General features: G+C 57.0%; 1 protein-coding gene across 2 annotated transcripts in view; it reads left to right on the top strand.

The window, feature by feature from the left end:
* Positions 1-16,906: 16,906 nt before the first annotated feature.
* The window catches only part of MYOM2 (myomesin 2), a 78,776-nt gene continuing 69,890 nt past the window's right edge, over positions 16,907-25,792 (top strand). The window contains exons 1-5 of one of the 2 annotated variants that reach the window (XM_080795570.1): positions 16,907-17,026; positions 21,408-21,526; positions 22,916-23,077; positions 24,875-25,013; positions 25,164-25,321. In XM_080795570.1, the coding sequence (XP_080651696.1) occupies positions 21,420-21,526; positions 22,916-23,077; positions 24,875-25,013; positions 25,164-25,321 (566 nt within the window). In that variant the 5' untranslated portion in view covers positions 16,907-17,026; positions 21,408-21,419. Of the gene's footprint in view, positions 17,027-21,121; positions 21,301-21,407; positions 21,527-22,915; positions 23,078-24,874; positions 25,014-25,163; positions 25,322-25,792 lie in introns of those variants that run through there. The other variant, XM_080795571.1, reaches the window with a different exon arrangement.

Raw genomic sequence — 25,792 nt, forward strand, 5'->3', positions numbered from 1 at the left:
CTGCAGTAGGGCCGGGAGCTGTGTGAGCCGGGCTTGGCCCCGGGGCCGCCGGCTCCGCAGTCTGTGCACGGGGAACTCTTGTGTTAGTTTTTTCCTGCTGGCGTCCCGGGTGGCCTCTAGCAGGAAGACCTGTGAGTTTTGACAACGCCACTGCCTTGACGTGAGTGAGGAGATAAAACGGACGTCCTGTTTTGGGGTAGCACCGACGGCATGACTTGACCGTTTCAACCGAATTTTGCTGCTGGAAGGATCGAGGGAACAAGCCAGCTTTTCCCTTTGCTGCAGGAATAACCAAGTGGGGACACGGCCCCTGGACCGCGCGGTGCGCACGCGGGTGCTAGCGCTGTGTGAAGGAGGCAGGCTAGAGGCGTGAGTCCGCAGGCTTGTCCGAGTTAATTGTGCTGCAAAAGCAAGCTAAGGTTTTCCCTGAGTGTGTGTGTGTGTGTAAATTTGCATAAATTTGTGTGCATGCGTGTGCGTGCACGTGTGTGTGCATGCGTGCACGGAGCACTCTCAGGTCACATTCTGAGCGTCTTACAAGTCCTGATCTCTAAGCACTTCCACTTGAAATTATCGGGTACACGTTCACACGCACCGGCAGTTCGGCCCGTCGTGCAAGCTCGATGTGCCGAGGAGAAGCTCACTTGCTGGGTGGAGCGCGGCTGCTGGCGGGGAGGACGGCGGCCGGAGCCTCCCGGAGCGCCCGGTGACCGTGTCCGCAGACGGAAGGACAGCACCTTCCCCCTCGGCTCCGGGGGTGGGATCCGTGAGTCAGCCCCTCCCACACACTCCCACGTAGAGCGCATAGTCTGTGCCTGAGAAAACAGGCGCTTTTCGTTGAGAAACAAACTGTTCTTTTAATTGAACATGTTTTTGCATCTACAACAGAAAAGAAATAAAACCCCCCAAAATACCACCCAGTAATTGAGATAATCTAAACCAGCAGCCAGCAAACTCTTTCCGGAAAGGGCCGCATAGTTAATATTTTAGGTTTGGGGGGACCATGGGTTTTTCCTTTGTTTATGTTCGGTTTTGTTTTTATGACCCTTTAAAACTGTAAATGCCGTTTTGACTGAGGGCTGTGTGCAAAGAAACCTTGTCCGGATTTGGCCCCAAGTAAAACCCGTCAGTCTGTGCACATCTCCTCTTTTCCCGAAATAGGTAAGTCCTGCAGATGAGGGCTACCAGCGCAGTGGGCCGTAACCCATGATCAGTAGCTCATTAGGACGTCACGAAGTCTTAAAAAGTTCACCCCAAATAAAACCAATTTTCCATGAACTTCATGAAGCGACATTTCTATAGAATTGGGGTCATTCATGACTTTCTTTGCTCATTTTTTTTTTTCTCTTGCAGATGTCCCCCCTGGAGTCACTTTGTGTCTGAATCACACCCGTTAGTGCTTTCTGCTGGTGGCAGAGTCTCCGGGTTTCTGCTTGTTGAAAAACCAACAACATTGCCTTCGATCTGGGGAGAGATGCTGTCTGGGTATCAGAGACGGTCCCAGTGGGGCGGGCACCCCCCCTCCCCGTGTCACTGCTCTGGGGCAGCCAGGGGACTGTGCACCCCTGCCCCGGACTCCCTTCTGCCTTCCTGGCAGGTTTTCTCTCTTTCTTTGCTTTCCAGATGTCTTTTTCTTCGTGCGACCGGCTCAGGTGTGCATTTCTTTGTGCATCTTCTGCTTGGAATTTGCTAGGATTCTGGAATCTGTGGATTTGGTATTTTTCATCCATTCTGGAAACATTTCATTGTCTTTTCACGTTTTGGCTCTGGGTCACTCTCTAATAAAGCATATTTTAGAATGTCTTACTCTCTGCTTTTTGTAGCTCTTATGTCTTTCTCTATATTCTTAGTAATTTTTGTCTCTGGATCATGAATTCTGATTTATATTCTGGATCTTGTATTGTGCCAAAATCGGTAGGTAAATCCCTGCATTTTGTTGTTGATTTTGGTTATTTCATTTTTGTTTCTAAAAGCTCTGTTTATTTACTTTAAAAACCCGATCTGTACCTATTTATGGCTTCCTGTTTCCGTAGACACCTTCAGGATCGTCCTCTGTTTATTTCGACGGGGCAGCATGTATTTGAGCTCTGTAAGGGCTTCCTGGAGCTATAAGTCACGCCCTGTCCGTTCACCTGTTCAAAGCATAGGGTTCCCTGATTCGCGGCACTGTGGCTGGGCCCCCATCACGGGGTTCCTTGTAGCACGTCCTCGTCACCCCCAAAAGCAGCCCCGTCCCCACCAGCACTCCCGCCCCACCGTCCCTCAGCCCCCCGGCCACCAGTCACCCTCAGCCTCTCGCGGACATTTCACCGAGTGGAATCGCCCCGCGCGCGGTCTTCCCGGCCGATGCCCCGCATTTCACGGTGCCCGCTGCCGGCTGGCGGGACAGTGGCGCTGCCCCTCCATGGGCGCCCCGTGCCGTGCTGCTGGGGTGTTCCTGCACCGGTTTTGCACGGATGCCTGTTTCTGTCTCTCTGGAGCGTGTGCCTGGGAGTGGCGCTGGGGCATCGCTCCGGGCAGGACCTGCCATTTCCCGATGTGCGGCCGTCGCCGGAACGTCCACCAGCCGGGGTGCAGGAGGGCTCCAGGTTCTTCCTCCCGCCTTTGCCGTCCCAGCCCTGCAGTGGGTCCGCAGGGCTTTCCTTGCCGAGCGATCCGCGTTTCCCCAACGGTGGAGCTGGACGCACGACTGCATCGGGATTCGTCCGGTGGGCGGTGCCGGAGGTCTCTGCGAACCTGCTCTCCGGTCCTTTGTTCCTTACGCAGGGGCCGTTTCCACGGCTCCTTCCTTCTCTTTGACGACAGCCTAGTATTGTATTTGGAAGATCCCCTGAAGGGAAAACTCCTTCCCGCCCATCGGGTTCCTTTTCCAGGGATCATGGACATTATTAGGGTTCATGGCGTCTGGTGGGTGCGCCTTTACTCCGGGGGCGTCCTGGCGCCAAGCTCGAGCCGAAATCTTCCCCGGATGGTGCTGATGGTTCGCCCCCAGCTCTGCTCCCAGCCCGGGGTGCACCCCTCTGGATGGCTGTGGGGAGGTCGCCCACCCGACCCCCCACCTTCCCTCAGCCGTGGGAGTTTAATTTCCGCCTCTCACGTGAGCCCATCAAATCAACGTTGTTCAAGGAAAACTGGTTCCGTGTTCACCTCGTAGGACTTCATTCTTCCCTTCTGTTTCAGGCTGGCGTTCCTTATGGGACTCTGCCTCAGTTTTCAGTGTGTGTGTGTGTGGGGGGGGGGGGAGGTGGGGGAGAGTTCCCAGACCCAGCAGCAGGTAAAACACAAGGTCACACGTAAAAACCAGGCCTGGAGAGAGAGTTGTTGTAAGGAACTTCTCCCACAGTTGTAGGGGTTTGGCAAGTCCAGCATCTGTAGGGTGGGCGGCAGCCTGGAGCCCCAGAGAGAAGCTGCAGTTTGAAGTGAGCCACTGGCAGAATTCCTTCTGAGAAGTCAGTCTTTTTTCTATCAGTGCCTTCACCTGCTGGGATGAGGCCCACCCACTCCAGGCAGGGTCATCTGCTTAACTCCAAGTCTACGGATTCCAGTGTTAATCCCGTCTAGAAAATACCTTCACAGCAACGTCTGCACTGCTGTTTGTTCAAGCATCTAGGTGCCACGGGACGGCCAAATTGACACATTAAAGTGAACCATCACAGTATATACACAGCACACATGTGCCTTCATATATTCCAAAACTTATTTTCAGTGTAGGAGCTGTTACAAGTGACTAACCTGCCCTTACTTGACTCGACATTTTTTTTTAAGGTTTTATTTATTTATTTGACAGAGAGACATCACCAGTAGGCAGAGAGGCAGGCAGAGAGAGAGGGGGAAGCAGGCTCCCTGCTGAGCAGAGAGCCTGATGTGGGGCTCGATCCCAGGACCCTGGGACCATGACCTGGGCCGAAGGCAGAGGCTTAACCCACGGAGCCACCCAGGCGCCCCTTGACTCGACATTTTTTACGCGGATGCATTTCTGGTTAGATACCGTGACTGTGACTAGATGACTGACTAGATGGAACCAAGTTAGGATTAATATAATCTTTTTTCCAAAATTGCAAAAGATTGTTGGCAACACGATTACTTAAACGTGTTTATAATCTTTTCCCTCTGTCTTATAAAGCGGTTTTGGATTTCTTCTCAAAGTTACTGATCTTGAGAGATTTTCCCCCTTAGCCGGGCAAGGACGGGGCCGATGGCTTGCAGCGCCACCTCGTGGCCACCGGTCAAAGTCTCTCTTCGGCAAGATCCCCAGGGCTTGGAAGGGTCAGAGCTTTCCAGGAGGCTGCCCAGCGCGGCTCGAGACGGGACCCGGGGTCCCCGGGAGACCTCCGATAGCTCTTCGAGAGGCGAGGGGTCAAAACCATTTTCATAATACTTGTGAGATCAGTGATCATTTCAGTGATGTGAGTGTTTGGGGCCGGGGGAGGAATTGGACGGTTTGCACGATCCCATGTGTGAAGTTCCAGGCTCCGGGAGGGTGAGGGCCCGGCCACGGTGTGGGAGAGAGCTCAGAGGCGCACCGTGGCCGGGGTGAGAGCGCTGCTGGCGTGGTTTCGGATTCTGAAATCGGGGCTGTGGCTCACCCTCGGGTCGGCTGGGCGTGCGGGGGCCAGTCCACGGCTCCCCCTGGCTTTCCTCCACACGCAGCCTGAGCTTGGACGGCCACAGCCACGTGCGGCCCACGCGCCCACTGTCTTTCCTGGAGCTGGGCATCGCGGAGGTTTGCAAAAATGTGAAAGCTTGCCTCTCTGTTTTCTTGTTTCCAGAAATGTCGTTATTTTTCACTGACATGTTGTTTGTATTAACATCTAACAGGTCTTTCATTTTTGTTACTTTGTAATGAATCCGTAAATACGTATTGTAAAAACGTTCTGGCTTAAATTTCTAGTGTGGCAAGCACGGGTAGATATGACCTACACGAATAAAAGCCTTTTGGGCATCATAATGTTTAAGGGTGCCGGGGCTCCAGACGGATCTGACCTAAGAGCTCGAGGAAGTTTAGAGTGACGGGATGAGACTTGATAATCTCGGATAATTAAAACCAACCTGTAATGTTGCATTCAGGAACTGGAATGATTTGAGTCAGAGGATAATAAGTCTTGATTTATGGTTAATTTTTGATACTTTATACCGTTGCATTTGTACATCAGAACAGTTCGTGGCTGATCTTTCCATTTGTACTTTTCATAGGTTTAAAGCAGGTTCCGTTCCTGACTTGACCACGCGTCTGACCTCTTTCCTTCCTTTTCAACAACCAAATCAAAGAATACTTACTCGGTGTCTATTCTACGCCAGGCCCAGGGAGAATGGTGAACTCTACAAAGAGGAGACTAGTTTTTGCCTCTCCCGGGCTGGAATCGTAATAACTTGTTTATGTGCACATTCAGACATTGCCCGGTTTTCTAAAATCACTCCCAAATTTAACAGGTCGTGTTGTAATTTATGAGTAACACAGCGCCCTTGGGCCTTAGGCACTGGGATCTGGAGTTTTATGCCCAACTGGCCGCGTGGAGAATTTTATCTAAATAGCCCGTCCATTAGCAGGATGCTTTGTCGCTGGTGTATCATGTGTATTTTCCCCTGCAGAGTCTTCTGTAACTGAGGAAGTTCTGTCCTCATAGGAGAAATGCTTTTAAAGAGGAGTGATAGTCAGAGGCCCGAGTTTCGTGACGTGATCCGAGGGAAGCTGCCTGTAGTGTACAAGAGAACGACGACGTACAGAGCCCAAGGGGAAAAGAGGCAGAAAGACGTGAACTCAGCAAAAATACCATGTTTTGGAGACAGAACAGCAGCGTCACGGAGAGAAAGCCTCCCCTTCCGTGTCTCATGTCTGTGCCTCGTGGCTCCCGGGTCACTGTTGCTCGAAGTGCACAGGGGTAAGGCCCGTCCGTTCTTGGATGCTTCTCGTGTGGGGATGACAGCGGGGATGTGTGATGGTGTCTTGCGGAGGAAGAGAACCGGTCAGATGCAGACGGACAGGTCATGTGAGAGATTTATCATGGGCACTGGCCCCTGGTATTGTGGGGGCCGGGAAGCCCCCCGACCTGCCGCCCATGAGCTGGATGGCCGGGCCAGCTGGTGCTGGAAGTCCACCCGAGGCTGGGGGTCTACACCGGGGCAGCCGCTCCTGTGGCTCTGTTACGGCCTCAGGGATTGCCTGATGGCCACCTGCCTTCCAGAAGGGGGTCTTTACTCAGTGTCGTGATTCACAGACACCCCAGAGGTTGGGTTTCTCCAGCCCCCCCTGCTGAGCCTGGTCAGGCATCTGGAAACTACCATCCCGGGGTGACAGTAGGTACCTGCCTATGACCCCAGGGTATTTATTAATAGGTCCCAGTTTGGATCCTGAGTCGTATGGGCCCCGTGTTCCGGCAGAGCCGCGGACCTTGGGAGGTGAGATGGATCTTAGTGACTCATTGGTTTGGCTGCTCTGTTCTCCCTGACTTTAATGGGTTAGGAACCCGCACTCCTGTGTTAGCCAATGTCACAGAGCTCATCGAGGTCAGTCTTTGGGGTGCAAGCTTTGACCATCAGTCCTGTTCCAAATATATGGCCATTTATTTGTTGTTATTATCCGACTCTTCTAGTCAGTTTGCCAGTGGATGAATGAACAGCTTGGCAGGACGGCGGTGGACCCAGACAGACTCGCTGGGAGCAGGTGCACGTGCTGGGGACCCCTTTGACACAAAAGGCCCCTGACGGCAAGTTCCACGGCACCAAACGGAGCCGGAGAGTCCGGGAGCGGTGAGGACCCGGTGCCTGAGAGTGCGGGAGAGCCGGGCCCAGGCCGCTGGGCCGGCCTTGTGCGAAGCCAGAGCACGTTCAGGGCTTCACGGTCTGAGGACCGCGGGTGAGTGCTGTCTTGACCTTCCTTTAACCCTGAGAAGAAAATTCCTTCATCCCACATCTTTATGTGGGTTGCCAAAGCCGTGATCTTGTTGCGCAGGGGGGACGGGGGACAGCTGTTAACGGCAGGTCTTAAAGGTTTCGTGGGCCAGCGGCGGAAGACGGAGGAAAACCAACACCGGCAGACTCTTGATCTCAAGTCAGCGTGGAGTTTACCGCCCCTGGGGGGATGTTTCCATGCCTTGCTGAGGCCCGGATCTTATCCCCCAAGCCCCCTGCCCCCCTACAGCACCTCTGGAGTGCGAGAGTCAGGCGGACCCCACGGCTGGGACCAGAAATGCCAGTGAAGACACTGGGTTCTCGTGACCGCTCCTGACTCCCGCGGACTGAGGACTTCGGCCCTGGAGCCTCTGCTGGGAGGCCGTCAGCTGACCTGACCCGTCTGCAAACGACCCCATCACTCACCCTGGGGGTTTGGCCACAGTCCTGTGCTGAACTGGACAATGGCCTTCACCTTGACCTTGACCTGGGAACCGCTTCTCCCTCGAGGCTAAAGAGAGGGGTTGGAAATCAAGGTCTCTAAATTCTACCTCAGACTCCCTGCATAGCCGCGTAAAGCTGGACGGTTCTTTGTTTTTTTAAGTCTGTGCAGTCTTTGATTTCTGCACGTGTGGGGCGAAGCCAGAGGACCGGGCAGGCGATCGCCACTGTTCTGTCCAGTGCCACTGTTCTGTCCACCGAGAGTCCTCGGTGGGGCTGGCCCACTTCCTATCAGCAGCGCCCCCACCCCGGGGCCCAGGGGCACGCGGCTTGTCTCCCGCTCGCAAGGGCAGCGCCGGCCCTGCCAGCCGCGTGGACCCGCGTGCCCTCCGTCCTTTCTTATTTTATTACAACCACCATTCTTTCAGGCACATGGCTGGGCCGCATTGTCCGTAATCTTGAAGCCATTAAGGGCTTTCAGAATGGAATCCTCTTGGCGCGGCCGGCCGCGGCTCTGGTGCCTGTTTCCTGGATCCCGTCCTGCGCCCGGCAGCTGGTGACCCCGTCCCGGTGCGGTAACGCTCCCTTCCCCGGGCCTGAGCGTTCCGGATTGAAATTGTAGCGTATGGGGGCTTAAACCAGGATCATGTCATCCAGACTCTCGCTTTACAGTGGGGAAGCCAAAGCCCGGGGCGGTCGGACAGATTCTGCCTGGGTCACGAAGCTTTGACAGCAGATTAGCGAACTTAGCGGCCAGGCCTGGAGCCCGTGCCCTTGATGCCTGCCCCGGGCGCTGTGGCCAGATCTCAGCGGCGCTAGCCTCCTCGAGATTACTTAATGACATCGTCGAGATAAACTTCCCATTAATGGAGGGCCGCGTCTGTAAATAGAAACCTGTAAATAGAATCTACGGGGTAAAAAAAGGCGCTTCTTGCGTCCCTCCCCCGTGCAAGGCACTATTTCAGTCGGGCTCGGGGGTGGGTCTGAACCCACTTCTGTATCTACACAAGCCTTTGGCCCCGGGTACGGCCCGTGTACAAAAACGGCAGGTGGGTGGTTCTGACCCGCGCAGATGGGCAGTTCTCACAGGTTTAAACAGAAGCATGAGATAAGGTGAAGGGCCACACTGTAATCTTTTAGAAGATCACGTTGTAATCTTGGTGTAATACCAGTAGAGTTGACACACCGTGTTCTGTGGGCTTCAGGTCTGCAACCCAGCGACCCGGCAGTTCTGTCCGTTGCTCGTGCTCCTCTGGAGGTGAACGGAGATGCGGAAATGCACGGTTGCCCGTACGGCCTGAGTGACCTCCGTCTTAGCTTTCCCTCCGCACCCCCGGGTCTTCATATCTCCCGGGGGTTTCCTCTCTGCTGGGACAATGTCTGTCCTGTTAGTGGACCAGAAGAGCCTTGTGAGTCACGGAGGAACTTGTCCCCGCTCAGTCCATGGGCTCTGCGTCTCCATGGTCCTGGCCTGTGGCTCCCAACACCCCCACCTCACTGAGGGTCACGGTGGAGGTCACGCAGGGCAGAACGCACATATGATACCTGCGAGGCACACAGCTTGGGCCTCCTGCCAGGTTTCCTAGGCTATGTTTTGATCTGCAAAATATGGAAAAACTTTGGGCTCCATTACAGAGACATTGAGTAATGCCTGAATACCAAGCAATCTCGTTGCTTTGAAGTTTGGGAGGACTCTCGGTTTTGTCATTCTCGGTTTCTTGTTAACGCAGACAGGGGCATGTTAGTGGCTCTGTCGGGCTTACTCACCCAGGAAGCGGACGGTTCCGGAAATGTGTCTCTAGTCCCGTGGTGCGGCCACGGTGTGGGCCGAGACGGATGAGCCAGGTGGTCGCCACACAGAACGTGTGGTTACCGGCCGACACTGGGCTCTGGAGAAAAGAATCATGGCTTTTGGGGTTGTGAACGGAGGGCCCTAACTTAACTCGGGGGTCAGAAAAAGTGTCTGGGGAACTGGTGTTTGAGGTGGAACTGAGAGGGGTTCACCAGGAGACGGGCTGCTGGTGCGGGAGGTGATCCAGCGGGAGGTGATCCAGCGGGAGACCCCGGGGCCGGGTGGCTGGTGTGGGAGGTGATCCAGCGGGAGGTCCCGGCGCCGGGTGGGGTGGTGTGTGGGACCGGGGTGGCTCTGCAGGGCAGTTAGGCGCCACCAGGTTGGGAGAAGGTCCAGCTGCAGTGCTGAGCCTGTGGGCAGAGGCAGCGGCAGGCGAGGGGGGGTGGCCCGGTGCTCTGACACCGTGATGCCGCACAGGAAGGAGGCGGCAGCTGCAGGGGGACCCAGCAGGGATGACGCTCGGGACGAGGGGGCCGAGGAGGGTGTGCAGGCTGACGGCTCGGTCCCCCAGGGGCAGGGGACACCGGTGGGGGGAAGCACAGAGAGCCGGGGCCCGGCTTCGACCTGCTGAGTCTGAGGTGCGTGAGGACAGCCTCCCGCGCGGGCTGGTTCTGACTGATGGCGGAGTCAGTGTGGGCCTCGGGAGGGAGGAGCGGGCCCTCCCGGCTGGTGGCTTGCGGCGCGCTTCTGACCCTGTGTGACCTCGGGGGTTTCTGCCCAAGGGGGAGCAGAGTCCATGTGGGCCGTGGTGGGGGAGGGGGAGGGAGGGAATGTTGTCGAGTTGTTGAAGCTCTTAAGTTCTTACCATTGGTTGTATCTGTCAGTTCTAGAATTTTCCTTTCATCCTTTAAAAAGATCAATTCTAGGAGAAAATCAGGATAACTTTGAGTATGGCGATGGCATTTAGACATAGCATCAGACTTATGATCCGTGACAGAAATAATCGATCCGCTGGATTTCACGACAACGAGAAACTGCTCCGGGAAGAACCAGCTAAAGAGGTTGGGCAGAAGGTCACAGTTCGGGGCAAATATTTGCACAAGACATTTGTGTTATCTAAAATATATAAAGAACTCTTAAAACTCAACAAGAAAATGATAAAAACCTGATGAAGAAATGGGCCGAAGCCTTGGACACCTCCCCAAAGAGGGTAACAGGTGGCGTGGGATGCCCCACGTCACGCGTCATTAAGGAAATGTAAATTAAGGCAACGGCGAGACGCGCCGCATGCCTGCGAGAACGGCCCAGGTCCAGAGGGCCGGCCACGCCGCGTGCTGGCGAGGATGCGGGTCGGCGGGAGACCCCGCTCGCGGCTGGCGGGTGCAGAATGGAGCAGACACCTCGGAGGACAGTTTGGTGCTTTCTCGCAAATGGAAACACGCTCTTACATGTGACCAGCAGTGGTGCTGATGAGTTGAAAACCCATGAAAATAGGTTTCGTGAGTTGAAGATTCATGTTCACGTAAGAGCCTGCACATGGATGCTTACCACAGCTTCATTCATAATTGCTGCAACTCGGAAGCCACCAGGATGTCCTCCAGTGGGAGCTGGGTAAGCTGTGGTCCCTCTGGAAGTGGAATATCATTCAGCCCTAGAACGAGCCATCAGGCTTTGAGAAGACACGGAGGAACCTTAAATCCATGTCATAAAGTCAAAGAAGTAGAGAACCTCCTGTCTGATTCCAGCTCGGACATCCTGGAAAAGGCAAAACTACAGAGAAGGGACAAGATCATTTGGGGGCAGTTGAAGGTGGGGGAGGGAGGGACAAGCAGGTGGCACCCAGGGGGTTTAGGGCAATGAGATTGCTCTGGGTGACACCACAATGATGGGTACCTGTGATCACACGTTTGTGCGAATGCACAGAGGGTACGACACCAGGAGTGACCCTGGTGTAGGCAGTGGGCCCTGGGTGATGACGACGGGCTCATCGGTGGTGACAAGGGCACCGTCTCGTGGGGGCGCTGGTGGTGGCAGAGGCTGTGTGTGGAGGGGCACATGGGAATGCTCTGTACTTTGAATTTGGCTGTGAACCTAAAACCAATCTAAAAAATAAAGTATTTCAAGAAGAATAAGGAGTAAATTACAAAAAGTATCTATGATATTCTTAAAAAAAGTCCCATTCTCTGATGAAATTCCCCATCTTAGAGTCTTTTTTTTCTTGAATATAGTCATGGCAGACATTTTAAATTGTATATGATAACTGCAGTGACTTGGGACTCTGTGAGCTTTGGATTATTATTTTACCCTCTTGGTCCCTGCACTGGGTCAAATGGCTGCACATCCCCCCCCCCCCCAACCACATTCATGTCCCGTGGTCCCAAATAATGTGACCTCATTTGGAAATAAAGTCTTTGCAGATATGATTACGGATTGTGCTAAGGTCGTACTAATCACAGTGGGCCCCAAACCCAGTGAGTGCCCTGAAGAGGGACGGAAAAGACAGACAGACAAGGTGCTGTGAAGACAGATGGAGCCTGGAGTACGGGGTCCACAGCGCTGGAGAACGAGGCCCTCAGAAGCTGGAGGAGATGTGGAAGGGTCCCTCCTAGAGCCTCAGAGGAGCGCAGTCCCCTGGCACCCTGATTTTTGACATCTGGCCTGCAGAACGGAGAGGGATGAAGTCTCCGTTGTTTTAAGCCACCAAGATTGAGATAATTCATGACAGCAGCTGTGGGAACAAACGGTCTTCTTGCCTAATGAATTGTGCTCGAATGGCTGAAGTTGCCTAAGAAATACTGTGCGGTTCTGAGTGAGGCTGGTCTCCTGGAGTCACCGTTCGCTCTCTGCTCCGGCGGTGCTCGGTGGTGAAAGTCGGCGCTGAGCCCTGGGCTCACGTCTGTGCCCCTTTCCTTCATCCCGGCCTTGCAAATCCTGGATGCGTCCTCTGGCTCCATGTCCAGCAGCCCCGTGACCTTGCCGAGAAGCTCCACTGTTCTCTCTGCTACTTAGAGCTGGTCTGTGTGTCTGGCCAAGAGTTGGACAATGTCCAGAGATGAAAAGCAGCAGGAAGACGTAGCTCCTTCTAGGGCCTTTGTTCCTCACACCTGGGCTGCCTGATCTGTCTGTCTGTCCATCCACCCACCCTCCCACCCATATACCTGTCTGTCTGTCATTTATCTTCTCTCTCTTTTCTTATTTACATTTTATCTGAACTTTGTTGTTCTGTGTAAGAGTCTTGTCCTACCAGGAGCTGCCGTGTCGCGGACGGGAGAGTGACGGAGCCGGTCCCACGCACACCAGTGCAAGTCAGCACCCCGCATCTTGTATCCCGTATTACCCACGACATAGAGTCCGCGAGAGCATTAAGGCAAGCAGATGTCATGCGATGTAGTAGATGCTCAATAAATACTAATGTGCATATGTAAAGAATAAATTTTAAAATCTCTCTCTATAAAGTTGAAGCCGAGAATTGCCAAACAGAGCCTCGCTTTGTAAACTCTGGATTTCTCTGCTGGCTCTGCGCACTATGAACTACTGTGTCCACTCAGGTGAGTTTCTCACGTCTCTGGCCTCTTCGTTTCTTGGGTACTTCAGGCGTCCTTTACTGAGTGCAGATCTGGGGGGAAGGCGGCAGGGAGAAGCCGGCAGGCGTGGTGAACCTGGAAGCGCGCCCTCGGTGATGGAAGTTGAGTACGTCATACCAACACCGGCCTCGTGGGGGGCGCCAGAGTCTAAAACAAGGGCAGACTCGGTCAAAAACAGAAAAGGAATTTAGGGAAATCTAGCATTTCTTTTCCTAACGCCTCCTGAAAATGTGCCAGACGTGGGAGGAAGCGTAGGTGGCAGTAACGCGAGTAGGTCAATGAACCCTCGTCTCCAAGCCGTGGCTTTTTGTGGACCCGTGTTTGATGGACTCGGAGCGAAATACAAGGGAGGGTTTTTTCGCGTGGTAGTCATCTGTTTCGTGGGTCAGTGGGATGAGTGTGAGTCAGGGAAGCATCGGTTGAATGTCTTGGGGATGAAAACGGGGTATTTCCTTTCTCTGAACAAGGTCAGACTCTCATGATGGACTTTTCAGAAGGTTCCCACGGAAGGACGGCGACACATTCACCTCGCCCACGGGGGTTTCTCGAGGTTTAAACCACCCCTTCACGGTTCTGAGTACGGAACGTGCAGGCGCACATCTTTAGGACGCAAGGCAGTCGTGATGCCGGGACGGTGTTTGCTGAGCACGAGGCGGCTGTTGCCATGGTGACACGCGTTCTAACACCCGGAGACCCGTCCCTGGACTCGTGGCCAGAGACGCTAAGGCCGGGTTGGTCCCACCATCGGTAGGTAGCAGGACTTTTCCATGCTGTGAGAGTACAGCTAACACCATCAAAGCGACGTAAGTCCATTGGAGAAAGACGGTCGTCACAGGGTCTCGCTCGTTTGTAGAATTTAAGAACCAAAACAGAGGATCATGGGGGAAGGGAGGGAAAAGTGAAACAAGACGATATCAGAGAGGGGACAAACCATGAGGGGCTCTTAGTCACAGGAAACAGTGCTGCTGGAGGGGAGGGCGTAGAGGGGTGGGGAAGCGGGGTGACGGCCCGAAGGAGGGCACGTGATGCGGTGAGCACGGGTGTTCTATGCTGCGACGAGTCACTGACCTCTGCCTCGGAAACTACCGATGCTCTCGATGTAATCAACTGAAGGTAAATTACAACAAAACAACCCCCCCACGTAACACTCAATCTACTGTCTTAACACATTTTAAGCGAACGGTGCATTATTCCCTGTGTGCGGCCGCCGGGCAGGAGCTCCCTGGACCGTGCCCTTCCTGCGTGACTGACTCCCGGTTCCCACGGGGCAGTTCCTCCCCGACTCCCCGCCTTGGCCCCCGGCGGCCAGCAGTCCGTCTGCCTCTGTGAGCTGGACCCCTTCACGTGCCTCCTGCCGCGTGTCCCGCCGCGTGTCCCACCGTGTGTCCCGCCGCGCCGTCCGCCAAGCCGGCTTGTTCCCCGGACGTCGCGGCAAGGTCGGGTCACGCCACAGCGTGCGGTAGGCAGCCTTCTGTTCGGGCCGAACACCACGTGTGCACACCGCGTGTTCCTTATCGGCTCGTGCACTGACGGACGTGGAGGTCGCGTCCGTGCCTCGGCTGCGGCGAGTCGTGACGCCGTGAACGCGGGGTGCCGGCATCTCCTTCAGATCTGCCCCGCTCTTTTGGATGAAGAGCCAGAACTGGGCTGGCCAGGTCACACAGGAACGTAATTTTTAATTTTTTGAGGAGCCTCTGCACTACTTTCTGGAGCGGCTGCCCCCGTGTGCGTTCCCGGCGGCCCTGCACGGGCTCCGAAGTCCTCGCGCCCGCCGACACTCGCTGTCCTCTGGGTCTCTGCTCTGGTTTGGTCTGAGCCCTTCTGGCAATGCGGAGGCCTAGCTCGGGCCATGGATTTGCGTTTCCCCGGTGAAGAGCGGCCTTGAGCACCGTCTCCCGTGGCTGCTGGCCATCTGCGTGTCTTCCTTGGAGAAGTGTCTGTTCGGGTCCTTTGCCCATTTTTAAAACCGGACTGATTTAAGGAATGTTGGGCAGAAGTTGGGTATTTTAAGCAGATCAAAATGGGACTGAGGCCCAGGCTGCGGTACGGCTCTTTAGATAATCTCTGCTGGAGGTTTCCTACTGCAGGTGGGAGGCGTGAGGCGACTGGGGGCCGGCTGGCTCTGGGTGGGCAGCCTCCGCCCCCTGGGCTCCCAGACAGGAGGGAAGGTGCTGAGACCCTCGTGGACGTGACGAGGTGGACGTGGCCTGTGTGGGCGGCGGCCCCTGGGGAGCGGGCTGAACAGGGTGGGGCCGGGGTCCCGTGTCCCATCCACAGGCCAGGTTGGGGGGTGTCTTGGTGGAGGGTGGGTCGTGTGTCCCACCCACAGGCTGGGGTCGGGCAGCCCCATCATACTGCAACCCAAATGCCAGGACCAAATTCTTCCGGGAGAAACGAATGCCGTCCACACCGGCGAGAACAGTCTAGGGAGAGTCCGGGAGCCGTGGTGCTGGGATAAGTGGGATCCCGTGATTGGGACGTCTCGTGGACAAGGCATCACCCCATGTCTCCAAGCGTGCTGGTGGTTTCCTAGTGGCTGGCGGGTTCCGTGCACACACACACACACACGCGCGCGCGCGCGCGCATGCAGTGCCCATGGCTTCATCTGCAGAGGACAGTCCTGGACGCACCGAGGTAGCCGAGCCCACACAGGCGGTGCGGGAGGGTCTTAGACCCGGAGGTGGTGACGCGCTCCTACCAGGGTCCAGCTCTGTCCCAGCTCTGCGTTCTGCTGCTCTGAGTAGCGTGGCTGGGCCCGGCAGCCTCTCCGAGAGGCGCCATCCCGGGAGGTGACCCTCTGCTTGGGGGGGGAGGGGCTGGAGTGTTTGGAAATTTTCTGTCAGGGGTGTGAGGCGCTCATAGGTCTCTGGTCTCTCCCTGGAAGCGAGACTGTTCTGTCGGGAGAGGCTAGTTTCCTGGGACTCAGGTGACAGAGATGCCATTTGACAAGAGGTGGGGCCCTGGAATCGTCCCTTTGTCCCTGGAGGGGCCACCCCTGTGGGCAGGGAACAGTGGACCAGGATGCATGTTCCCCCGGGACCTCACCAGGGAGGGCAGCGCTGGCTTCCTTCTGGAGGGGTTGCTGATCAGCAGAAATAACACGCCAACGGCCTGTGTATTCGATCCCCCTCACCAAACACGTATTAAATTAAGTGCTGGGCCATTGGAGTACTAAAGGGGAGAAAACACAAGGTGCAAGTAGGTAGCCCTCGATTCGGTACGCGGGGGACACTCAGGTGAGTCAAGTCAATGACTTCTGCTCTGTCTTTGTCGCGTTTTGCGGACACATTCGCTGACTCCTTCCGCTGGGTGGGTCCTTGGCTGTGTTCCTGATCTGCCACCTGTGCGAACGTGGAGAGTTTTTGGCGCGTGGGCATGGCATTTCCTCTGATTATCACGACAAACTGAGCTGGTGTTACAGGTGGGGAGGACGGCGAGGTAGGCCAGCCGGCTGGCGGGCACACCCTCTTCCCGCCGAGCTGTGGTTCGAATGGAGTCCTCTGGCTTCTGAGGTCCGGGCCACCCCACGCGGCCCCTCCTCTTGGCGCCACGTGCCCGGGTCCAGACCACGGCCACGCCAGCTTGTGTGGGACGCATGTGTACAACGGTGGGCACCCCGCGATCATCTGGTGGTTACATGTATGGGAAGCCCATCTGTGCTATTAACTATAAATAAGACGGAACTTGGCGGCTGGGCACGACTCCTCTTTTAGGAAAGGCCTTCCTGCTGAGTTAACCTCACGATGAGACCAGTGAAAGCTTGAGAGTCTCTGGAGTAAAAGCAAAACCAAGAAACCTCCCCAACACACAACCCCCGAGAGTCGGGTCCGCCGGCCAGTACTCAGCAAACGGCACCCCAGAACTCAGGCAGCTCTCGGGCTCATCCGGAAGCACCAGCAAAGGGCCTGGGGACCCTCAGCTCGACAGGACTGAAAAGAAGGCTGAGAATGTGTGTGGGAGTGTTCAACAGAGTTGGAGGAACGTCAGGCATGGCAGAACGTCGGCCTTACGCGCCTGTCCTGGGAGGAGAGAGGTGCTCTCCGTGGGTCAGGACGGACACTTGGCACTTTCCGATTTTCATTTTTTCCAGCTCGTCGATTTTTCCCTCCTAAGATCAGGCTGATGACTGATGAGGTAGGTCATGGATTTGGGGCGAGGCCGTCCCTGTGGCTATATATAGCATCTTCCCAGGCCATAAATGGGAGGGAGGCTGGGCGTTTGGAGGGAGAAATAGCTCTGCCTCCTTCAGCCAGAGCCGCGTCGCGGGTGAGCCGGGTGAGGCAAGGCTGCTCTCCTCTGGGTCTCTTTCCTCTCTCTCTGGGTAAGTTTCTTTTCTCCTCTCCTTTTCTGATTTGGGGCTTTGCAGGAAGGACTAATGGCGTGTGCCGAGGCTGGGGCTGTCCCATTTCCTTGGTGGACCTGTTTCTGGGGAAGCCGGTGTGAGCCGGCGCGTTCCCCGAAACACAGAAGCCAGCAAACGACTCGGCCTGAGTCTGTTCCTTGGACTGGATTTCAGGACTTGCTTTGTTTCCCATGGTCATGACCTCCACTGCCATCACGTGCGGTCGCCCCAGAGCCCCGGCCCGTCAGCCCCAGGTCTGTGGTGGCTCCTGGGGGACCCCGAGCCCATGCGCCGAGGTCTGCGCTTTCCCGAGAGTCTGAGCCAGGAAGGCGCCCGTGGGGACAGTGCAGGTGTGAAAAGGTGTGAAATAGAACTGGGCATTTTCTGAAGAGAAGAGGGGTTGTTAGGTCATTTGCACGCCCTGGACACAGGTATCTGGGGGACACGGGTAGTTGGGCAACCAGGCTGCTCCCTGGCTCTACAGGCTTTCAGCTTGGAGCGACAGCGTCTCACGGCTGTCTTCTCGTCTGGGCTCTCCGAGGAGCTGTAATCCTGCAGAGCCGCTGGGCTCGGTGACCCCGCTGGCGCCTGGCACCGTTCCCCGTGCCTTGGAGCTGTGCCTGCCGGAGGGCGGTGGGGCGGGGGCCGGGAGGCAGCCGGGCTCAGGCCAGCGGGGTCGCTCCGCCGGGAGGGCTCCCTTTCCCACCTCCCGGGCTCGGGTCCTGCTTCCCAGGTGCAAGTGACCCAGGCATCAGAGTGAGTGAATTTTTAAATAAACCAGGTCCGGCTTCCGCTCGCAGCGAGTGTACGTGAAGCCGGCGTTGACGGAGGGACGCCGGTCCCTTACCAAAACGAGAGAATCTGGGGGTAAACCCTAACTGGTGGTGACGGCAGCTGTGTGGGTTGCTGGAAGGTTCTCCCGTCCAGGAAGCCACACACGATCTTGTCACTCGATTGAATTTGATCCTGCTGGAGCGTGGGGACCGAAGGACTCAGGGTCCTTGGGGGCCGGAGAGCTCTGTGTCTGCAGGGACAGCCTCCGCCGCTCCTGCCGTGGCCCCGAAAGCTTGTTTGGAGAAACGGGGCAGAAGTCGAGCTGCCGGGAACCAGGTGTCACAGCTTGTTGGACTCCTTGTGGAGGACGACGTTTCGAGGGATTTTGTGCTCGGTGGTTGTTTCTTTTGATGCTGAGCAGTTTGGGAAAAGCTTTGGGGAAGGAGACCCCGGTGCAGACGAGCTTGGGTGGAGCCCGTCTGGGGTTCTGAGGGTTCAGCTCCCCGGGGGCCTGGGCCGGTCGTGTGCCCTCCCATCCTTTCTCTCCCTCTCGAGAAGCCTTCATTTGGTGTGTCCACTGACTGCGACATTTTTAGGTGTCCTTGATGAGGCGGCAGCCATGCATGGTCGCTGAAATGTTTCTGTGAATTAAAATCCTTGCTGGCGTGAAAGACGGGTGTGAGGGACCCGGCGTTAGGTGCGAGCAGGTCCCGGACGCACGGCCCCCTGTACCGGAGGGCGGGCTCGCGTTTCCCGTTGATGTCGTCATTCTGAGATGTGTGCGACGCCTTCCGTGAGCCGGTGGGCTGGGTGCAGAGTCAGGAGGGCGAGGCGGGACGCTGGCCCTGGGTCCCACGGGCCGGAGACCTGGGTGGATGGTTTCCTCGCAGGGAAGGCCAGCATGGCAGCCGGGCAGCGTGAGTTCACACACACACACACACACACACACACACACACACACACACGTCGAGCTGTGGAGCGGCCTCTGGTTTCAGACGAATGCCTGTGCCCCAGGCTGTCGCCGCCCGGCATCTGCTGAGTCTGCAGGGAGCCGGTTTCCAAGAGAGCTCCTCGCTCCTGGCCCGGGGAGCTCAGGGACAACGGGGGAGGCTCTGAGACCCGAGGTTCCCCGAGTGGCCTGGACGTGGGCTCGGTTGTGTGGCGGGCCTGCTGCTCTGTTCGGCTTGCCCATGGCAGGGGCGGGAGCCAGCCCAGGCAGGGGTGGGGGCTGGCGATGACACATGGGGCCAGGAGTCCCCTGTGTAGAAGACGTGAGCTTGCGGCCGCCTGCAGAGGAGGGGCTCTGAGACGGTCCCGTCCCCGACAGGCAGTGCTCCGTGATTCAGGCCCGGGTGTCCCCTGGCAGGTGCTCTGTGTGTCCGTGGAGTGGGAGACGGGTAGGAATGAGGATAATCCCGTTGGCAGAGTCCCCGAAAGCTCCCGATGGTGATGGCCCTCAGCTCCATCAGGTGGGAATAAGTGTAGGGACGTGTTCTGTGACTGCTGTGACCCTCACTGCCTTGGGTGGTGGCGGGGGGAGCTGTAGCAGGTGAACTGGCAGAGCGAGGAGGGCAGGAGCCCGGTGCCCTGGGCGCTGGTGGTTCCCGCGTGATCGCTCCTCACACGGGCGGTGCTGAGGCCCCGCAGGCCCTCAGGCGCGTCAGCCATGGGCCAGGTCAGCGATCTAGTGAGGGCCGGTCGGCCGGGGCGTCGGCCGGGCGCCGTGGGATGGTTAAAGGGGTCCCCAGGCTGTGAGGACAGCTGGCCTTCCACACTCAGAACAAAAGCACAGGCCCCTCGAGTGTGCCCGGCCCTCTTTTGGGCGCTATCTCCCCCAGTTGAACCCTGTCGAGGTACCCCACCCCTCTTCTCACCTGGGCCACCTGCGGACTCTTCCCTTGGCCAGAAATGCGAACAGGTCTGAGGTTAAGTCAGTAAACGCAAGTGGGTGTTGAGGCGGGACACGACCAGGCCACCCCGAGCACCCGTGGTGGGTGCTTGGCGAGTTGATTTTTAGGAGGGAAAATTGGTTTTAGTGTGGCAAAGTATGAAAGGCCCAGAAACAGAGGTCTGATGGCTTCTGGGTGGGTCAGCCCTTTCTACATGCTTTTAGGGAAATCCTTTCTCTTCTCTGGGGTCCTGTCCCCGCCCCAAGTATAATGGGTTTGGATCATCCCTGAGGATCTTTCCAAGTTCTGTGATCCCGTGCTTCTGGGAAATCACGGTCTGCAGGAAATGGGCCACCAGGAGTCTGCTCGGAGGGCGTTCTGTGTTTGCTTGGCTTTCTCACGGACCCTCCAAGGGTTCTGAGCCGGGGTGGGGGGGAGGGTGGTGGTGGTGGTGTAGGGAGCAGGCGCAGGCTTTCCCATCTCAGGGCGGCAGCTGCCCCATGTCCCCTCTGGTCTGCATCCCTGTTGTCCCTGGCGCCGGGCCATGGGGCCTTAGAGTCACTTCTGTAAATTGGGCAGATTCTAATTTAAACACCAAGGACAAAAGTGGAGCTCAGATTTGGAATTCCTTCACTCCTTTCTTTCGGGAGTTGATGATCACTGAGAATTAGGAATGCCGTCCATGCTGCATTTTAGAGAGACTTGAGTAAGCCAGGGAGCCAGCACCTGGTGTATTTGGGGTGCGCACGGGCGGCAAACAGCTGGGTGTCCCGTGCCTGTGCTACTCCATTCACAGACCCCACGCCGCCCTATGGATCTCAGCCACTCCTCGTTTTCCGAGAATTTAATCAAAATGTGCTGGCTTGCCCACTTCCCCCCGGCTTTCTTGCTGGCCCCGCCCTGCTCCCTGCCCACCCCTGCCATCCACGTCTACACGTAACCAGTGAGATGCGATTTTTCTGCACGGTGTCCTGGAGATGAATTCCCTTTCCAGGTCCCCTTTCGAGCAGTGAAGGCCCCCGGCTCGCGGGGCAGACACGGAAAGCCCCCGTGGGTGGCGGCAGCCCTTCCGGACGGATCTCTTCTGGCGTCTCAGCATCCAGAGATCCCGTGTTTTCTGGCCTCGTTCCTTTGCTTGTGGGGATGCCCGCCCCTGCCCCGTCTCCACCAGTCAGCCTGCCCATGGTCAAGCTGCTTCTCGCGGGTCACCTCCTCGGGGGCCTCGCCTGGCGGCCGCCTGTCCTGCCAAGTGTGCTCCCTCTTCACTTCCTGGAGCAGCTCGGGTCTCCCTCGGCTCTTATCTTGTATTCTAAGTATCTGTTTATGTCTCTAGTCTGCGTTTTATTTTTGTCCTTATCACTCACGTGGCTTTTCACGCTGCCATGACCCAGCGGGTTTTCCAGACGTATTTGTTGAGCTCACACTGAAAAGAATCATAGTCCAGGTTTCGGATTTTCACAGACACAGACCTATCATGATATCTGGTCCCGGGGAACTTACTAGGGATCCAGACTCGAAGCCCGAGATTATGTTCACTTGGACAGTGTTTCTCCCTTCCCCCGTCCCCTGAATGAGCGTCGTTAGTGGAAGGTGACTGTCCCCCTTGGAACAGCTGGGGATGCTGGGTCAGAAAGTCCGGCAGCAGGACCGCATGTGCGAGGGAGCTCGGCACCGTCTGACTCACGCTTTGCTCACAGGTGCACATCAAGATGTCGCTGGTCGCCGTGCCCTTCTACCAAAAGCGACACAAGCACTTTGACCAGTCGTACCGCAGTGTTCAGACAAGGTACCTTCTGGATGAATATGCTGCGAAAAAGTAAGTTGAAATCCAGCGTTCGGACCGGTAGATCTTTGTTCGTGGGGTCTGGCGTTAACGGGGCTTTACCTAGTCCCCTGCACCCTGGCCATGAACTGGTTTGGGGAGGGTCAGGGATGGCACGTTCCTAGCACCGGGGGGGAAATTCGGCTCTCCAGCCTGCCCAGCAAACTCCGTGTGGAGCGCTGCTGGGACCCCGGTGGATCCCAGTGGATCACGACAGATCCTGGTGGATCCGGGTGGATCCCGGTGGGTCCTGGTAGACTGGCTCTGAGCCCCTCGTTTAGGTTATGAAGGCTCCTTTTGAGTAAGTGCTCCTTGCCGGCTGCTCTCCACGCAGCTCGCAGAAGCAGGATCTGAAAAGTCACCGGCGCAGAAGGGCAGCCAGGAGGGGCAGTGGGAAGACCGGGGGGCGAGAGGATTGTGGGGGCAGAGGGACGATTGCAGGGAGGCTGATGTCAGTAGTTTTGCTCCAATAACAGTAAATGTAGCAGAAAGGTGAATGCATCCCCTGCCTCAGGGGCCGGTGAGAAGCCGCAGGTCCTGTGCCAGCGTCTGAAGCCCGGGGTCCTCGGGGACGCGTCACACCTGCCTGGGGCCGCAGATGCCCGCGGTCTCAGGGCCCCGTGAGCCGGCCGTGCTGCCCAACCGAAGGCAGTGCCGGGCGTGCCGGGCCGCGGTCTCTGGAGCTTGAGCGTGTCACCAGGAGCCTATATTTAGACCTGCCCGTGGCCCTCGTGTCAGTTGCCATCCCCGTAACAAAGAGCCAAACACCCGCGGCCTCCCAGTGGCCTCTGGGAGCTTCCGATCCCCGGACATGTGTATAATCACGACGTTAGGCCACAGCACGGGGGAGGCACTCGCGGGCATGGGTGGAAAATGGTGAGGGAAGGAGTGCGTGTGTGAGCGCGCCCCTCTGAGGACGCACGTGTGCAGACGTGCCAGCGCAGGGACGTAGGTTTCTGTGTGAGCACGTGAGTGTGCACGTGTGTGTGCATGTGCATGTGTCAGTGTGCACACATGTTGACTGTGCAGGTGGGGCATGCAGTGCCTGCGTAAGGTTTTAGGTTTCTGTGTATGGGGACGTGTGTGTGAGTACACATATGTGTGTGCATGTGTGTCAGTGTGTACGCGTGTTTACTGTGCAGGTGGGGCAGTGCCTGTGCAGGGACATATGTTTCTGTGTGTGTGCGTGCATGTGTGAGTGCACACATGTGTGTGCGCACGTGCTGGTGTGCTCGGGGAGGCGCACACACCTGTGCACGTGCTCATTCATGTTCCTGTGCCAGCATGGTTCGAGGCTGACTTGTGTGCAGGAGAGAGGGGTGCGGTTTTTCGGATGAATTTGCACACTCCTCCAACACGCCTGATTGTTCCGTGTCCCTCCAGGCGCACGTCTACCCAGTCATCCTCCCAGAGGTCTTTCTCTCAGAGGTCGTCCTCCCAGAGAGGGACCGGCCAGACGGCGTCTGGAGGGACGACCTGTAGCATCTGCGCCAAGAGACTGAGCACGGACGCGCTGGAAGAGGAGGAGCATGAGAAGAAACGGAGGTAACGCTCTGTCCTCCGCTCCCGCGCCGTCCAGCAGGGCGGCCTCGTGTCTCCGTGGGTGGAGGCTCCGCGAGGGTGTGCGGCCACCGCGGGAACAGTGACGGGCCGTTAGCCCAGATCCTGGAGGGTCACGCTTGCTTCTTGCGAAGGCGGTTGCCGCTGTCCGCTGCCCGCTTTCTTCTCCCCTGTCTGTCTCAGTGAGTCCTACGGGATAGCCATGTAGGGCACTTTCCGGAGCGTTCTGCACAGCGGAGCCTGCCCACGGGGCCACGACGCGGGGCCATGCATGTCCGTGCTCTGCCCTGTCCCACACCGCGCCCACCAGCTTTGCGCAAGGAGCAGGCTTCTCCTGTGAAAGCGCCGAGACCTGACAGCTTGAAGTTCATGTCGAGTTTCCACGGACGACTCTTTAGCTGTGAACGCGGCCAGATTATTTCTAGATCACAGAGAAACAGGCGGAGGCCTTCCGAGAACCAAACAGTGAAGCCGCCGTGATGGTTTGTGTTAGACCTGCTCTGGTTTTCCCCTTGCCTCCCCGGACTTTTCTAGAAAATTTTCTCTGTATTCAAACACACTTAAAACCTGAAGGGAAAAATGAGACTTTGGCAGACACGTCCTATTTTGAACGCTGCACTACAAAGAAGGGATCCGCGTAACAGGGACGGGCCGCCGAGGAGATCAGGCTCCACTGTGCAAACTTCGAACGATCCTCTAGAGGCCTTGTGGGAACGTTGCCATATAAATTCTATGGTAAAACGATGATTTCTTTTGTGAAAGAATCACTTCAACATGTACACGTGACCAAAATCTGGATTTTCTGTTACTGGACTATTTAAAAAAATGGTTCTATCTTCATTTAGGGTGTGGTCGTGGGGAGTGAGAAGCCCAGACCCTTATAATCTTATTAATTATTCCTCGTGGTGACCTTGAACACGTCACAGAAACTTTCTATTCCCCGATTTCCATAGGAGTGAATGGGGGGAGTCGACTTGTATTGACTGGAGGGGCTGAGCCGTGGGACACTGTGGTCGCGGGAATAATGGCTCTGCGGATGGTCCCCGCGGTGGGAGGTCCTTCTGAGACAGGCGGGGCTCCTCTCCCGGAGCCGTCTGTCGGCCCCCAGCATGTATGTGGGTTGTGGCCTGGGTCTTCCCGGCTCCTTGGTCCCCCAGCCCCCTGGGGCAGATGCTAGTTTAAGGTGTGGGACAAACCTGTCCTTGAAAGATGGACCCGTGGGTACGTCGGTTTGAATCACTGTTGTGTCTTCGTGTGAGGGAAAAGCCAAGGTGTCCTCGGCCTGCTCTGAGCTCGCGGCATGGCCCTCCGGAGGGTACGGAGGGTTAGAAATACCCCCTCGGTGCCTTTCCATCCGTCCTAGTGGAAGACGGGCCCAGAGGCACGAACAAGTCCGTTTTTAGGGGCTTCAGACTCCCTCTGCGTCGCTGCGTCCCCGCACGTCTGCTCACAGCGACCCTTCCGAGCGAGCGCCGACCTCGGGACGGTGCTGACTGCACTCCCCGCGGTGAGGGGGGCTGGCCCGTCCTCCCCATAGCTGTTTTGTTGATGAGTCGTACACCTGCCCTTCTTACAACTGCTTCGGGGGTGGCGTTCGCTCACTAGCTGGGCCGTAGTCTTGAAAGAAAGACATAAAAAGAAGCAGAAATAGCGTCTCTCCCTTCCTCTCCTTGTGCCCACTTGAGGAAAGGTTGGTGGCGAGCGTTTGTGGCCTCCAGACCCTCGAAGAACTCTCACCCTCTCTGCGTGTTGTGACACTCATGTCCCCTCTTCGCCCGGCAGGTACCAGTCTCTGGTGGCTGCTTATGGGGAGGCCAAGCGGGAGCGTTTCCTCCGGGAGCTGGCTGAGATGGAGGAGAACGTGCACGTGGCCCGTGCCCAGGCTCAGGACAAGCTGGACAGATACGCCATCCAGGAGATGGTAGGGGGACCCCGGGGCTCCGTGAGAGGCGCGGGTCTGGGCGCGGGCTGGCCACGTGACGTGCGGACGGCCCGTCGGCAGGCAGCCTTGCTTGCCCGGGCCGCACCCCCTTCCGGCAGCCCACTGACCTGTCCTTGCTTCCCGGGACAGGTGGAGGACAAGCTGGCGGGCCACAGTCACTCGTACTTGGAGCGGATGCGCCGGGCCCCCGAGATCCTGGTGCGCCTGAGGTCCCACACGGTCTGGGAGAAGATGTCTGTGAAGCTCTGCTTCACCGTGCAAGGGTTCCCCACGCCCGTGGTGCAGTGGTGAGTGCGGGGGTCCCGCCCCGGGGCCCGGGGGGCCGTCCCGCACTTCCTCTTAAGGAGCTGGGAACGGTGGGGGCCGACGTGCAGAAGGAGACCCCTGGGGGGAGCGCGTGGCACACACCCCATCCCACTGCCCACCGCGTGCGGAGCTCCACAGGATGTACATTTATAAACACTCCCCGAACGTCCACTGTCAGCGCCACCCCAGCCGTGTTATTTCGACTCAGCTGAGTTTTCAGAGGATTGTTGTTCAAGAGTAAGTCCCTTCAGATGACCTGAACGCGGCGGGGCGGCATGTGGGGCCGCGGCCGAGGGCCTCCGGTGACGTCAGGGGTCGCGTCTCCAGGCCCCGCGGACCCTGTTTTCTCCATCTGTTGCATACGTGTGTTTGTCTCCCACTTGCTGGAAGCGATAATGATCTTCCCCGAGTTCGTAGCCTGCTGCAAAGGCCACACACATTTCCTCTTAACC

The sequence above is a fragment of the Martes martes genome, assembly GCF_963455335.1.
Source record: "Martes martes genome assembly, chromosome: 2".
Classification (NCBI taxonomy): Eukaryota; Metazoa; Chordata; class Mammalia; order Carnivora; family Mustelidae; genus Martes; species Martes martes.